We start from the raw sequence: 17098 nt of genomic DNA, 5'->3' as shown, positions 1-17098 counted from the left end.
TTAAGCATGAAAATAGATTTGGTGGCCATTGGTTTTGCTAATAATTCTGTACTACTTTTAATTTCAACCTAACAACTTCTTCTGTGCAAAGAAAAATTAATTATTTACTGTGATAGGGAGGGCAACCCCATATTTATATTGGTGATTTTTCTGAATATGAGTTCAATAACTTTATTTTCAGTTTAATTTTTCAGATTATGTTTCAGCATCATTTTATCAAAAACCCCCAAAGAACTTGCAGAAACCCATATATTTTTACTAAGAAGACAGGATGCAATTTTTCTTCCAGTAAGGGCAATACTTGCGTAGGTTTAGGAATTCAGGATTAGAAAAATTTACCCAGGTATAATATTTTTAAAGATCAAAACCCTTTCAGATTTACCAAGAGATGAAATGCTGCTTTTGTGCAGCACTGCTTTCTAAATTCTTTAACTTCATACATGGAATGTATTGACTCCCCATATATCTAGCAGTTCCTATCCATTTGAGTTTATATGTTATCCAAGGAAGAATTTTGCACTTAAACACCCACATGTATTCATGCTACAGGGATAACCTGCATTTTGGCTTCTTTTGGGTGAGAAATCAGAAACAATCTCTGGGGAGAGTGTTCTTCCTCAAACCTTTATGCACCAGGTTATTTTCTATTTGAACCTGTTGGAATTCTTCCTTTAGCTAGAATTGTAGTTTAAGCTCTGGACTGAGAGAACTGGGTTTCTGTTGCCAAGTATAAAATTGTGCAGTCACAAAGTTGTTAGGCTATAGAATGAAGAGGAAATTTAATGTGTAATAAAGGTATTTTGACTACTATGGTATTAACTGAGCACACACTTGGAATATTTTTTCACTCTACTTGCTGTGTTACTTCAATTTTTTAACTGAGCACAAGCTGTATGTTGGAGTTGTTATAGTGATCCTGACATCATATCCCTTGGAGAAGAAGATAAACTTAATTTGTGAGGAAGTGTAGATTTAGTACATCATGCAGCCAAGCTTGAAAATCACTCAGGAGCCTTGATATTAATCGAACTTGACCTGTGTAAAGTATCCTCAGGACCTGGAGCAACGTGCTTGCACAACATTAAAGGAGGCATTTTCATAAAATGCACCTTTTCTACACAACTACACAATCCTGCTGCAAAATCTTCAGTATCCTTTTTATTTCAAAGTGTTTTCAGGTGTTTTCTAACGATGCCCAGAGTGTACAAAATAACCACTAAGTTTACAAAGGGGATATATCTACTTTGGAAGAGGGACTGGCCACTTGGGAGGAATATGGGGATGTAGTCAGAGAATGTAGAGGTGCAACAAGGAAGGCTAAGGCCCACTTGGAATTAAAAACTGGCAATGCATGTGAAGATCAACAAGATCTTGACTTTTTCAAGTACAGCAGCAGCAACAGGAAGACTAGGGAAAATGTGGGCCCACAGTTGAATGAGGTGGGTGCCTTAGTGATGGAAGACAGAAGGCAGAGTTACTGAATGCCACCTTTGCTTCAGTCTTTGCTGGTAAGGCCAGCCTTCAGGAAACCCAGACCCTGGAGGTAGGAAAAAGTCTGGAGAAAAGAAGACCCACCCTTGGTTGAGGAGGATCAGGTTAGAGAACATCTAAGCAAACTCAACATCCACAAATCCATAGACCCTGTTGGGATGCGTCTACGAGTGCTCAGGGAGCTGTCAGGTATTACTGTTAAGCCATTCTCAATCATCTTGGAGTGGCCAAGGAAAACAGGAGAGGCATCTGAGGACTGGAGGAAACCCAGTGTCACTCTGGTCTTCGAAAAGGTCAAGAAGGAGGACCCAGTAAACTACAGGCCACTCAGCCTCACCTCCATCCTGGAGAGGTGATGGAACAGCTTGTTTTAGGGGCTATTAATAAGCATGTGGAGGAGAAAAAGGTTATCAGGAATGGTCAGCATGGATTCACCAAGTGGAAATCATGTCTCACCAATCTGATAGCTTTCTGTGATGGCATGACCAGCTGGATGGATGAAGAGAGAGCAGTGGGTGTTGTCTACCTTGAGTTCAGCAAGGCTTTTGACACCGTCTCTTATAGCATCCTTGTAAACCAACTTAGGAAGTGTGGGTTGGATCGTTGTATAGTGAGGTGGATTGAGAAACGGCTGAATGGCAGAGCCCAGAGGCTTGTGATCAGCGGTGCAGAGTCTAGTTGGAGGCCTGTAGCCAGTGGTGTGCCCCAAAGGTCAGTTCTTGGTCTGGTCTTTTCAACATATTCATCAATGACCTGGATAAAGGGACAGAGCAGACCCTCAGCAAATACTGGTGTGAGTATTCCTCACAAAACTGGGAGAACAGCTGAGACACCAGAAGGCTGCACGGCCATTCAGTGAGATCTTGACAGACTAGAGAATTGGATGAAGAGGAACCAAATAAAGCTCAACAATGGCAAGCGTAGGGTCCTGCGCCTAAGGAGGAATAACCCCTAGGCATCAGTACAGGTGAGGGGCTGACCTGCTAGGAAGCAGCTCTGTGGAGAAGGACATAGGAGTCCTGGTGGACAATGAGTTCTCCATGACCCAGAAGTGTGCTTTTGTTGCCAACAAGGCCAGTGGTATCCTGGGGTGCCGGAAGAACAGCATGGCCAGCAGGTCAAGGGGTGTTCTCCTCCCCTGCTACTCTGCCCTGGTGAGGCCACATGTGGAATATTGTGTGCAGATCTGGGCTCCCCAGTTCAAGAAAGACAGGGAACTATTGGAGACAGTCCAGCAGAGGGTTACAAGAATGATGAGGGAACTGAAATATCTCTCTTACAAGGAATGGCTGAGAGACCTGGGTCTGTTTAGCCTGAGGAAGACTGAGAAAGAATTTGATTAATGCTTATAAATATCTAAAGAGTTGGTCCCTAGAGTGAGGGTCTAGACTCTTTTCAGTGGTGCCCAGTGACTGGACAAGGGGCAATAGGCACAAACTCTAACACATGAAAATCTGTCTGAATGTGAGGAAAAAAACCTTTGCTCTGAAGGCAGCAGAGCACTGGAAGAGGTTGCCCAGAGAGGTTGTAGAGTCTCCTTCTCTAGACACACTCAAGACGTGCCTGGACACAATCCTGTCCAATGTGCTCTAGGTGACCCTGCTTTAGCGTGGAGGTTGGACTAGGTGATCTTCAGAGGTCTCTGCCAACCCTGACCACTCTATGAATCAGTGAATATCAACTTCATTACTTCATAATCTCAACTGTTAGAATTGGTGGATGCAGCCAGTTCCATTAACAGAGATGCACTCTGTTCCAGTTGTTAAATTTTAATATTGGTGGTCTAGAGTGAAGAACACCTTTCTTCTTCAAGGACTGCTAAATCCATTATTTTGTCACAAGAAAGCTTTTTTAGCCTTTCTTTTTATCAGCAGAAAGGGTTATAAATACATGGATCAAAGACAGCACTGAAAATCAGTCATTCTTTAATACATTTGTTATACAGCCTTTCACTTTTGATCTCACTTCTTTTTTAATGAATTCTCACTATTGAGTCCATTTTTGTTTAAGTGTACTTTATAAGAATATTACTGTTTCAGCATTAAATTCTAAAGTTTCCCACATGGCATTTGTTAACTTATGATTTGTGCTCAGGTATGACCTGAGGATTTCAACAGAAATCAGCAAAATGACAATAACACTCTTCTGGCTTATGGTGACCCATTAAAGAAGGTCAAATAGATTTCCAAGGCTTAGAGGAATAATTGTATTCAACATGTTCTCACCATTAATTATATGGTGGTGTTAATTTTTTCTTTAAATATTTCTCAGTCCTCCTTTGTGAGAGGTTAATAGTGCCCTCCTTGATTTTTGGTTTCCTTTATTGGAAACGTTTTGACGCTTTTTGACAATGTTAACAAAGAGATTTCTGTTTTATGCTCTTAGTGGCTTCCAGCTGTTGTGTAATTGTTGCTAATTGGCCTCAGAAAGCTTCTGTTCATATCCAAAAGAAGATATTTTCCCGAGTGCAGTCACCAGGGAAAATGGATTTAGGGAATCCATGGGGCTTAAGAAGGACGAGATTAGCAGAGGTAGCAGGCAAACCAAACTTGAGTTTGAGGAAAGAAACAACTTTGGTCACTGCGGTTTAACTGCGGGGTCCAAACCCAGGCCCTTTGAACAGCTAGGGAGTCTGTAGACAATTTGTTACGGCCATAGCTTTTGATAACAGTCAGACCTCAGGAGATTTTGTAGCTTTTGTATCTTCAGGTTCTTTCAGTTAGATACTTGAGAGAGTTCAGCCTTCAGGCAGAAGAGAAACTTGTATTTCTAGAAAAAGTAACTGTTGAAAAAGTACTTCTGATCAAGTAAACAAGAGCCAAATACATCCCCACTCAGGAAATGACTTCTTAACTCTGTGCTTCAATTAGACTTAAGTACGTGTCCATAAATAGTAAAATAAGTGATAAATAAAACGTTAAATATATTTATGTTGCATTTCCTGAGCAAGGATGTAGTTGTGATCTGATCCTGTCGTCTGTACAAAACATACACCTTTTTTCTTCAATTTAAGACAATGTAACCTTTTGCCATTGTTCTACCTGCTTGGTACTGGTGTATTTCCCACGGATGCCATACTTCAATAGGTAGATGTACATGTTTGAATATTTCTTTTTATCATAAACACATCTTCCTTTTCACTTTGTCACGGATTTAACCTCCAAAATGTGAAATAAGACTCATCACTTCTATGTAGGACTTCTCTACCTAAATAATTAACAAGACTTCTTTCTGAAGTTTTCACTTTAAGCTCTGCTACTTTTAAAACTAAATTATTTTCCCACTTTTCTGTTTTGTAGTAGATCAATTCAAAAAAGAGTAAGGTCTGACCTTGTTGAGAAAACATTTTGTTTTGTGCCCGCTAGATATTGTGCCATATGCTATGCTACGCTGTGTTTTGTTTCAATAAGCTATTTAAGTTTCTGAAAACTTCTGACCAATTTAAGTAACCCCACTAAGATGCATAGCACACTTTCACTGAATTTCCAACTGTATTTGTGGAATCCTTAAGCAGAAATCACAGGTCACAGCATTTTAAAAAACACAGTTCAGCAGCTTCTAAATCAAAATTTAAAAGCTAGAATAGTCTTCATCTGTTCAGTCTCTTGCTGTCTGAGATCAAATTGAATTTACCAATAGTAATGTACTTTGCATTCTGTGGATGAAATGCTACAAAACAAATAAAACGTAGAGGTTTCCCGTTTCCTTTCTTAGTCACTGATGGATCTTTAAGCCCACCAGCAATGACGCTATTTGTGAAGAGTAGATTAATGATATAGACACATTTCTGTTACAAACAATTCACCTATGCTTTAAAACAGTTCTCTCCACACGTGTGCCAGGGGCTTCCAGAATAATAAATAGATATCATTCAATGAAAACTAAAGTAAATGGAATGCATTTGTAGGTCTGAAACGTCAGTCTGCTGATGATGATTTTGTAGGGCACTGGATTTCTTTTAAAAAATAATAATCTATTAAATACTTAACTGTTTCTCTTCTGTTAAAGAAAAGGAACTCCCATCTTAACCTCTTTTTCAGAGGTGATGCGCGATCCTCTTTCATAAGCAACCCAGTAGAATAGCAGCTTAGCACATCATTCGTTCCTTCTTCAAAAGAATGTTAGTTTAATGCTGCCTTATGGTGCATGATCTCAATTTTTTCCTCTGTTTCCAGGGAAACTAAGGCCTATTTCTATGCCTGTAGAATATAACTGGGTGGGGGATTATGAAGACCCCAATAAAATAAAAAGAGATAGTAGGAGAGGTAAGTGATCTGAACACACATCTTGTATAAGGTGTTATGGGTTTTATCACATTTTAAGCTATATACTTCAACTTCATTTTGATGCTTAATTAGAGAATTATTTTTGCGAACCAGTTTAGGGTCCTTTCATTATGTGTACTTCATTTTTGGCAGAGCCTCTGTTAGGATTGAGGAAGTTACTTAGCCAGGGAAAAGAAAATCATGACTGCAAAGCCCTACAGTTCGGCTTAACTTTTATTGCCATTTCATTAATTCATCTGTATTACCCAGTCTGTTTTGAAACTAACCTTAATTTTATGATACTAGAGGGCAAATATTTGGTTATTACTGATAAATATTGTTATGCTTAAATAAGAATTATATATCACATTTATCTGTCTTTACAAGTTCTTTTTGGATGGAAAACATTCTAGTGCAGCATGGGATTCACATCAGAATCATCGAGGATAAGTTCTTCAAAATTCTGGTTTGAAGCTCAAATACATAACATCACATACGAAATTACAACCTCTGAAATGGCTATTATCACCCAGGAACAAGATATTAGAGTAATGATAGATATTTTCATTACTAAAATTAACTAAATATTCGGTGTGGATCAGAAAAAAAAGAAACACTGTTAGGAATTATGTGAAGAATGCAAGACACATTAAGAAGTATTATTATGCTGCTGTGTAAGTTCTTGCTCACAGTGGGTGGGTGTACAGTTCTGGTCCCTTCATCTATTACAAAAACAGAGTGGAATTGAAGAAGGTTTAAGAGACAACAAAAATGATCAAATGTATGGAGTAGCTTCTAAACCAGAGTCAGTTCAGTAGGCTGGCCATCATCAGTTTGTGAGAATTTAGGCAGGAAAAAATAAAGATTTAAATAATCTTGTGTGTAATGAAGGAAGTATGCTTGTCACTTTTTTCTTTTTCTTTTTTCTTTTTCTCAAAACAAGACCCGAGAGACATCAAATGTCTCCACTGAGTCATGGTTAAAAAGAGCTGTCTCCTTGTTCAGGTTGGGTTAAAGCTAAGGAACCTCTTGTCACAGGAGGTTGTGGATGCTAAAAGTTCACATTAATACAAATAAAGAACAGAGAAATTCGTGAAAGACAAATCTGCTGAGGTTTCCTAAATTCACAAACATTGCTTCTGGTACAGGATGTTCCTCAGCTACAAGCTGGTCGATGCTGAAATAGTATTTGAGGAAAGCATGGATGATATAGTGGGCGATCTCAAATGCGTGCTTAAAGCAAATTACTTTTAAATGTATGGCACCACAGTCATTTGTATTCATTAGGATCTCGTTTTTCAAAGAAATTATAGATGTAAGTGTATCATGGCTCATTTTTTGAAAACCCCCAAGAAAAAAATTATTGATGTGGGGCTTCTTTTACATCCTGTTCCTTTTATTGTCAAAGATACCAAAAAACTGCAAGAACCATGGATTTTCCCTGCTAAGATTGCATGCACATTATATCCAGACCAAAGAAGCAAATGGCTTTTGTTAATAAAGTAGTCTTGAAAAGTTAATATTGTAAATAGATCTTAGCAAGACTATTATCTATTTTGGAAGCAGGATTAACATGCATACAACAATTCACAATGATGTTTTGCATTACTTTTCTTTCAACAGAAAATTCATTGCTTCGCTATATGAGCAATGAGAAAATAGGTCAGGAAGACTACATGTTTCAAAGGAATAGCAAAAAAGATACTGGGAAAAAGTCCAAAAAGAAAGGAGACAAGAGTAGTAGTCCAAGTCATTACTCGCTGTTGCCTAGTTTACAAATGGACTCATTGAGACAAGAAGTCATGGGCACACCTGGACCAGAAACTGCGTTGTACCACGTGAGTAAAACTAACGTTAACAAAATTCGTTGCGCTGTGCATGTGATAAGCGACCGTCTTGTTTTAATGCTGGTGTTGAAACCTTTTTTTGGCCTACAGCTGTTAACACCAATTGCTGTTCTTCAGACAATAACTAATCTCAAACAAATATTTTAGACATCTTTATTATGCTGTTACCAATGTGGGATGGACACTAGTGCTGTATCTCCTCTAACTAGAAGATGTCATGTACGAAGTGGAGTGCGGTATCTCTGCCTTGACATACTTGCTATTGATGGAAAGGGAAGAAGCAACTGTTTCCAGACTGGCTAGAAATCTTCTTCCCAGCATCTCTGTCACTGCAGTATGCTAAGACTTATCAGACAAAACCCTTTATTACGGGTACTTGAAAGGCCTGATAATGGCAGGAAAATTTGGAGGAGGCATTTGTTTTTCCTTTGAGGAAAGGCAGCCCTGATGCATGTAACTATTTTTAACATACAGCCCTCAATAACTCAAATAAAGGAAGGAAGAGATTCTGCTGAACAGGATTAGAAGGAAAATTGAAGTAACTTGCTAGTTTTGAAATGTGTCAAGAAAATGGAATTCTAAAATCACAACATATTTTAGATATAATCTAACGTTCATCCCATAAACGTATTCACATTTGAGTAAAAGACGTCATTGTAGATGAATATACACACAGTAACGGTGCAGCAAAACTAGAGAAATGATTGAAATTATCACAGAATCACAGGGGGTTGGAAGGGACCTCAAAAGATTATCTAGTCCAATCCCCCTGCCAGAGCAGGATCTCCTAGAGTAGTTCACATGGTAACATGTCCAGGTGGTTGTTATGTTCTTACACTAACAAAGATTGCCTGTGTCATAGGGAGGGCAGTGTGGGCTTGCCAGGAAGTCTGCTGTGGAAGACTAGCAGGTGGAGCTTCACTCGGTCTTTAAGAGACAAGTAACTTGGTTTCCTCATGTAAAACATTACTGTGGATTATTGCATTATAATTGGTGTGGATTATTTGAAACTAATGGAGACTTTACCTACTTTTACACCATCCAATCACTTGGTCCACTGGCTTTTAAAACTCCTTAGTGTGCTGCAGCGTATAGGTGACTGATAAACTTCAGAGATGTCCTTTAGTTTTAAAAATAAAAGCTTTTGGTGCATTTTAATTAAATCGGGTCCCAAGATTCAAGTGCTGCTATTCCCTTTCTTTTTCATTTGTAGTAATTTAGGTATGATAATAAACACCTTTTCTTACATTATTATTTCCAAATTTAGTTCTCTTTTTATATGTTGGAAATCTGATGATGGGGGAGATTTCCATTTGCAAAGGCATACTGATAGATAGATCGCTTTTCCCTGATACATGAAGCCAAGGAGATTGTAAGCATCCCCAAACTGTCCTCTTTGTAATGTCTTCAGTCTGTCCTGGAAGGAATCTAATCATTACAAGAGCCCTTGAAATCAAATATTTACAGAACAAAATAGAAAAGTTATTTGTGTAACAGAGGACTTCACACTCTGTGAAGAACAGAGCGGTAAACGTGCAACAATGTATTGAGAGAATACTCAGTCTCTCAGAAACATTTCTTTGTTAGTATATGCTGAATTCCTGACACTATACAGTAAGAAAAGCTTTCTCTTTTTTTTTAAGGTGTCATCTTTGTTTTTCTTTGGTTTCCTCTATTACCCATTATGTCTGGTCTCCAAATTGCCTACACAAATAAATGATATGCACAGAAATTGGGAGATTCTTCAGAATTCTGATGTGGAAGTTAATAAGCAACAGCAAACTTAGAAATGACAACCGTCATTTTTCATGTACTTTGGATATCCATCCACAAAACATCCAAACTGTTAACACCACAAATTCCACCAGTGTCTGCTAATCCTTTTTTCTGCATCATTACCATTAAAGGATGTCTCTGTCTATAATGCCAGTAAATCTTCAGCATCTTTTTAGAAGTTTGTGGGAGCTTATTTATTTTATAAAAATAAATAAAGGTTATCCGTTCTTCAGAATACAAATCAGTATTGATCTGCTAACTGGCTTTGAAGCAAAATGCATGAAATAAACAGAAAGAGGAAGCTTGGCCCATTGATTTGTCCCTGGGGAAATGGGAAGGAGCCCGCCACAAAGCGTTTTCAGCCCTCTGCAGTTGATTGTTGCTGGTCCTATCTCTGGAAGCCACCTGGCTGCCTCTGCGCAGTACAATACAGTTCCCTCTTTGTGGTGATGGCACCCAAGCATGCTGAACTTACAAAACCCAGATCTAGTTTGTAGATGGAGCTGTATGTCAGAGGTTTTGTAATAAATTGGACAGAACTTTTCTTAAGATCTTATATAAATGGTGCAGTGAGCAGATAAAGAACAGGGGAATAGAGATAAAACATAAGGAACTCATATCTGACTGCAGTACAGTTTTATTAAACTATGGGTAACAAATAGAACTAAGAAAGCATACCTTATGCTCAAATTGAAAGTAGCATCTTAAAGATCACTAAAAAGGGGATGCCCTATTGGTAAATATTTTTTTACAAGCACTGGCTACCTAGTTTTCACAAAGACTTTGTGTGATCCGTAAATGGCAGCCTATGGATGAGCAAGAGTTCAGAAGAGTGGTGGTACCTCCCAAAAATGCACAAGTAGTAGTAAAAGATCTAGAGGGTGGAGGGGTGGGTGATGGTTTGGGTTTTCATTTGCTTTTGTTTTGTGGGTTTTTTAAAGTCAGTACTTTCATCATACTAGAATGTCAGATGAAGAGAGAATACTGTGACTCTGTGCTGCATACTACATGTCAGTGGGTTTTCCTGAAGTAAAGTGCAGCTCCTACCAGGTGACTCTAATTCAACTTGTACCTATAGTCACTCAACTGGTTGTATTAGGTCCCAGCAAAAAGGGAATACTCCACCAGTCTTGTTTAGTAGTTCAAATCCCTGGCTGTTCTTGTTATTAAAGGTTTTCCCCTGTTAGCCTGTGTTTACCTGGCTTTATGGCCAATCTTACTTACAAAGGAAGCTTTATTCTCTAGGTTTAGAGGTCTTCTGTTACCAAATTTTGTCTCCCAACATAGGAGTTTATAGGTTGTAGTCAAATCACTTCATAGCCTTCTTGTGCATGAAAGAAATAGAGTGAGCATCCTGGATTTGTCATCAGAGAGCGTGTTTTCATATCCTTTCACCATTCCCATAGTTCATTCAATTCTTTGTATCTAATCCTCACATAGCCTAAGCATCGTAAGCATCCTTCGTAAAGTATGCATGCCAGAACAGGGCATAAATTTCCAGGAGCTGCATAGCAAGATAATATAACCTTTCTATTCCTGGTCATTCCCCTGCTATTTAAATATTTAAAGGACAGTTTACCCGTTTTTAACCATCAACTTGGAATTGGAGTATGTTTATTACTTTGTTTTCACTTTATTTTTTCTCTAATGTCACTTTTCCAAATCACTGATTTGCAAGACTGGTATTCCCAGTCTTATTATTTATATCTTGCATTCTTTGTTCTTAAATATTAACCATTGTGTATGGTTTGCCATGTTTTGAAACTTGTGACTTCTTGGGTATGCTTCCTGAATAGTCTATGTCCCTGAAGCAACCTTAAGTATGAAGTGCCAAATAGTAAGGTCTCTGGACCCTCAAATTGGGTACCCATGATTCCCAAGTCCATAACATGGAGTATTGAAGCACCAGGAATCCGAGGTTTGCTATGGAAATGAACTACCAAAATCCTTGTTTTGAAATTATCTTTTTAATATACATATTCTGTGAAATAAAAAATGAAAATAACCAACCAAACAAAATCCCACCACAAAGAACACACATTTAATTTCCCCCCCCCCCTCTATTTTCTTTTGCCTTTTTTCTGAGTTCCTTGGAATAGAAACCATACTGCTCACTCAGCATTCAGGTCTCATGTCATTCACTCATCTTTGATTATGTTTTACCTTTATTCCATTGAGTTTTCATTCTTTTTTGAGTCCATTGATATAAATTTTAAATAATCTTGGACTAAGAATGCATCCCTGTAGTTAGTGACAAAGTCCCTGTACAATTCCAGGTCTCTTTCCTCTTGAATTTTTCAGCCATTGACATGTGCAGGTTGACTGCCTTTTTACCATGAAGGAAAAGCAGCTTTTACAGTTATGCTGACTTAAAGTCATTGCTTCTACTGCTTTTATAAATGTCTATATAGAAAAGAAAAATCTTTGATCAAAAACTGCACTGAACAATTAAATTCCCACAACAGAATGGGTATGTTTCTGTCCTATAAACAAAATGGTTGGTGTTAAAAAATCACCATGGCAATTGTTGTTTATTTGGTGGTGGTTGTTTATTTGCTAAAAGTTATTTTGAAAAAGTGCCAGCAGATTTGAAATGTTATATTCTGAAGTGATCACAAAAATGTGGCAGTCTAGCATTTCCCTGACTGTCAGAATACTGAATTTGCATTAAATCACTAGTTTTAAGAATTCTGCTTATATCCTTGACCTGCCATTGCAATCAAAAACTCTGTGGTCAAGGGAGCCTTTCAGTATGCAAACAGTATTTACTTGTGTCCACTGAACATAACTGATGTGATCGCTGATAGAGTGGCACCAGAAAAACTAATTTGTGTTAAGTCTGTGAGGTAATCATCTCTTGTATCCATTTAGGGTTGTTATTTTTTTTTTAATCCTCACATACAAAGCCTCTTCCCCACTTTGCTTTGTTTTGTTTCTCGTTCCAGAAAGCATTTCCAGCAAATGTTGTTTTCTAGCCAAGTAGTTGTTTTTGCATTCTATTTTTCTCCCTCAGTATTGCAAAAGAACTACCAACACAGAGTGTTAATGTTTTTATTAAGGCAAGGCAAACTGTTCTAGCTGTTGCTAATCTAGTGTGCAAGCAGGTGTTCAATGTGATCTATTACTGTAGATATAAAACAGTGCAGTTAAAATTGTCTTGGACCTTTGGGGCACAAGAGATGAAAGCTCTGACACATGATTATAGTTTTTTAAGTTCATTATGTTATTCTGTATAGGAATTTCCTTGGTATGTTGTGCTTTGTTTTCATTGCAGGAAAATAATGTGGTTATTTAGGAAGGAGATAGTGTCATGAGTCGAAAGAAGTTCCACATCAGGTTAATAATAATCTGCTCCTATTTGGATCGATATAACTTTCCCTTAGTCTAGAAATAGCATTACTATGGGAAGAGAAGATTGCAGCCTGTTGTATATAGTAGGGAGTTATACAAGAGAAAGTAACCTTTCTTATATACTGTTTCCAAACCTACAACAATAAACTTATATTATTGAGCTTATTCTTTCTCCCTGCCTCCTATCCTTCCTGCTTTTCCAGTGTATGCTTGCTTGTTCATATGTATTTAGCAATACAGAATCACAGATTCGTAGGGGTTGAAAGGGACCTCGAAAGATGATCAGGTCCAAAATCCCTGCTGAAGCAGGTTCCCTAGGACAGGTCACACAGAGAGGCATCCAGACAGGTCTTGAATATTTCCAGAGAAGGAGACTCTACAAACCCCCTGGGCAGCCTGTGCCAGGGCTCAATACCGAATAACTTGCTTGTCATAGGAAAAGTGACAAAAAGTAACAGCTTCTTGCTTTGCTGATCACTGGCCTATTTTTTTTCATTAATTACAGTAGCTTTCTTTGTCATTTTAATTATATTTGAGAATAAAGGATGTTTGGCAGCAAGATGTACCGTTTAAAGTCCATACATCAGGAACAGGTGGCTTGTGAACGGATATAGAAGAAAAACTAAGGATTTGTTCCATAGGGCTTTTGCTGAATTGACATGTGTAGATATGTACACATGCATTATGTTTACTGTTCCAGTTTTACATTAAATAAGGGGGGAATAAAATAAGAACCATCAGTTGGAGGGCTTTTTTGCAAATTCCAAGAACCTGGTACACCTTTGGCAAACTTATTTTTTCTTCTTTAGCAGTATGTAGCTCTCCATGTGGTTGGAGTGCAGCTCAGTGACTTAACTCACGTAATTAATTTTACTTCTTGCTGCTACAAGCACCTAGAGAGAGCCAAACACTCCCCTTTCTGCTTTGCCAGGGAGGACACTGAGGCAATGGCCATGAGGGATTTGGCCAAGCTTGCAATTTCAGTCATCTCTCTCTCCTAGGCCTCGTGAGGATGCCGTACTAGTGTAGCTCAGTGGCTTTGCTCAGCAGACCTCCTGGGTCTGCGTCACCCTGAGAATGCAACTTCCAGTTGGTTGAGACAGTGATCTTGTTGAACATGCTGTGACCTAATGCAAAAATCAGTTTCTAGCTGATAACGTGAATTGGACAGGAGACAGTAAATTAAGAAAAATAACTTGTCTCTTTAAATTATGTGTATTTCCAGATACTTCTTGCTTCCCACCCCTCCAGAGAAAAATACAGGAAAATTCTTTTTTAAAGTTCATTTCAAAATGTACATATTTAGGTGTCCTCATTACAGAGAATTGGCTAAAAGCTTGTGATTTTGAAGTCTAAGTCTACTTAAGTGGATGATTTTCTCTTAGTATACCCCTTCCTCACTGCAGAAAGGCCAAAAGAAAGGAAGGGAAAAGAAAAGGTACTTTATGTTCAAGTACATTTTTAATGAAGATTCTTGAATTGACTACACATGTATTTATGGAACCTTTTAATTGTAGTACTCAGTAGCTAGCATTTAAAAAAGCACTAGAGAGAACATATGAATGTTAGTTTCCGGCAATTTGGTACAAAAATCTTCAGAATAGAAATGGCATCTAATAAGCACTACATACTGCAAAAGCATTATCAAAACAAACTCAAAAGAAAAAAACCCAAACCACCCCACTGAAAAAACTAGAAATGTATTACAATTGTAAGCATTGCAGTTTTTAAAGAATTTCTGCTTGGTGAATTTTTTTATATGGATATTTGTAATTAAACAAAAATAAGTCTGTAGAGAAAGACATTGAAAATCAATTGCACAGATTTTAAGTAGGTGTCTGAAATCTAGAATGTCAGTGTACCATTACAACAGATGGAGTTGGTACATTTTCTTCTTCAGAATGTTTGAAGTCCAACTATGGCAGTATTTAAATATCAAGCATCCCCTTTTCCTTTTTCTCTTCCCTATTCTCACAACTGTCTATAGTTAGGCTTTTAATTACTGTAGAATAACCAAAGGGCATAGTGAAAAATATTTTCTATAAGTATTTCCATTATTTTTATTCCCATTTGAGGTAGTATTACTTCTTCTCTATCGTCTTTCATCTCCATTTAAATACTTATATTAGAATAATACTGAAGCTCGCAGAATGATTACAGACTTGCAGGTATCAATCAGCAGCAAAGGAAATTTTAAACTCCTTGAAAATGTAAGAAATTATTCATTTAAAAAATTATACTTGTGTTTAAGTTAAAAAGCACTGACATTTTTATATTCCCAGCTAAAACACATGGACTGGATTTCAAATAACTGGAAAAAAATTAGCATCAAGATTTAAAAAAAAAAAATCATAACTGGGGAAAAAAAATACATCTTATCTATTACCACAGTAAGAAAGGATTAAAAAGCTCATTTATCTGATGCTTTGTTGCAAATTAGCCTTTCATAGCCTAAATACAATTATGCATGCACTGGCTTCCACTTTAAAGGTAGGAAAATACTAACCTCAGCTGAAGTAGCACCTATGCTCTTGAAATTTCATGAGTGAGAAAATTGTCATTTTTCCCGATGTCTGGCCTTTAAATAAGTAGCTCTCCCAGACAGTACTCCAAGTAGGCTCCTGGGTGCCTCAGTAGAACAAGTCTGAATTGCTGTGACGCCCTAGTTTCTTCTCAAGTACTTGCATGTGATGTTGGCCCAGCGTAACTTGGCTTCAGTAAAAACTAAACACCTGGCTATCGCTCTCTGGAGCTGACTGTAGCATTGATGGCATTTACATCCCTTTCTTCCATAGGTTACACTGGTCACGTGTCACCTTATTTTTTGTAACCTTTTGGGGATGTAGGAGAGTGCTTTGGCCTGTTCTACAGCTTTAATTCCTTGCTCAATTTCCCACCTGTTAGCATGTAACAAGGAAATAAGGCTGTGATGGTATCTAGATCCACACATGTGGAAGTGGAAGGAGCTCACTGTTTTGCAGTAGAAACAGCTGAATAGGTTTATGAAGCTTATAGAATGATCTGATTTTGAGTTAATTTAAAGCACTCAAAGTTTATTCCAGGGCAAAAGTGATGATAAAATGTTTCATATAATGCAATGCAGAGTAGAATATCTAGTTTTGCTATGAAGGTATAATGAACCTCTAGCTTGTATCCACTTCTCTTGTCAGCTTCCTCCAATATATATCAGGTATAGGCGGCCTTTTGCTCTGAGAGACAACAATTAAAAACTCCAGTAAAAGAGAAGATGGGTAAGAGGAAGAAATCTAATGATTAATTCTTACCTAGTGCCTTCATGAGTCTGAAACACCTTCATGGCCCACAGCCATCATCATCCGATTGGCCGTAGACAGCTTTGCCATATTGGCACATGTTGGGTTTCTTTAAGTTGGAGACCCCTGGTTTTACGTGTCTGATTCAGACAGAAGGGTACCATCTCACATGTTCTGCAGCTGGAATAGTGGTTCCAGCCCTTGGCCAGCTTCTTCACTCCAAAAAGAAACTGTCTAAATGATACTATATGTATTCCTTCTTTTGAATGCTGTACTTTATAAATGTAACAAGCATAAACACAAGTCATAAACATAATAGTTATGTTGTTAAACCCAGTGCAGGAACATCATCTAGGCCATAAGGCAAGCATTTAAAACAAACAGAACGGTGAAACACTTAACCAGTAAGCAAATTGTGCCTTACTCTATAAGGTACTTGTGACAATTGGAAGTGATTGGGACAGCCATAAGGTTGTTGTGCCAAAAGGTGAATCCAGATATTCCATCTGGGCTGGGTAGCAGTCTGGTCTGAAATAGATCTTCTACATCTCTGAGAAAAGGCAAGAGAGAAACAGCATGTAAATTCCTTGCTAATGAAAGATGGCATTGTATTATTTTTAGACTAGTGCAATCAACATAGAGAAAAATAGAGAGGCTTCCTGGGTCTAGTCCTCTGCTGTTGCAGTTAATCACCTTCATTTAAACCTATTCAGATATGTACTTAAACTCCACATTCAAACATGGTATGAATTGGTGTTGCTAATGACAGGACCAGTAAAAGATGGTAAACAGGGTAAATGGATGACCAGTTGTCATAATTCCAAGAAAAATGTTCAACAAAGGGGAGAAAAGAGAACAAAATTATAATTACCCTGCCAGCAAGAGAAAAGCATCACTCCTAATGAATTTGCTGCAGAAAAATACTCCAAATGCCTCTGAAACCAGCATAAAGTGCATAGGATAATTGGGTAATTGAGGCTGGGAGGGACCTCTGGAGGTCTCTTCTCGGGGTTTTGGCTCAAAGCAGGGCCAGCTCTGAGGTCAGACAAGACTCCTCAGGGCTTCACCCAGTTGGGTATTGAAAAACTCCGGAGAT

General features: G+C 38.0%; 1 protein-coding gene across 4 annotated transcripts in view; it reads left to right on the top strand.

Annotated features, from left to right (window-relative positions):
- CNKSR2 (connector enhancer of kinase suppressor of Ras 2) overlaps positions 1-17098 on the top strand; it is a gene marked incomplete at both ends in the record, with an annotated part of 222333 nt that overhangs the window by 136295 nt on the left and 68940 nt on the right. For 2 of the 4 annotated variants that reach the window (XM_084274855.1, XM_084274853.1), the window contains 2 exons: positions 5667-5756; positions 7380-7594. In XM_084274855.1, coding sequence (XP_084130981.1) covers positions 5667-5756; positions 7380-7594 — 305 coding nt within the window. The remainder of the gene's footprint in view (positions 1-5666; positions 5757-7379; positions 7595-17098) is intronic. The other 2 variants (XM_084274856.1, XM_084274854.1) reach the window with 1 other exon arrangement.

This window comes from Gallinula chloropus (genome assembly GCF_964237585.1).
Source record: "Gallinula chloropus genome assembly, chromosome: 1".
NCBI classification, from domain to species: domain Eukaryota; kingdom Metazoa; phylum Chordata; class Aves; order Gruiformes; family Rallidae; genus Gallinula; species Gallinula chloropus.
This window is presented reverse-complemented; position numbering and strand designations above follow the sequence as displayed.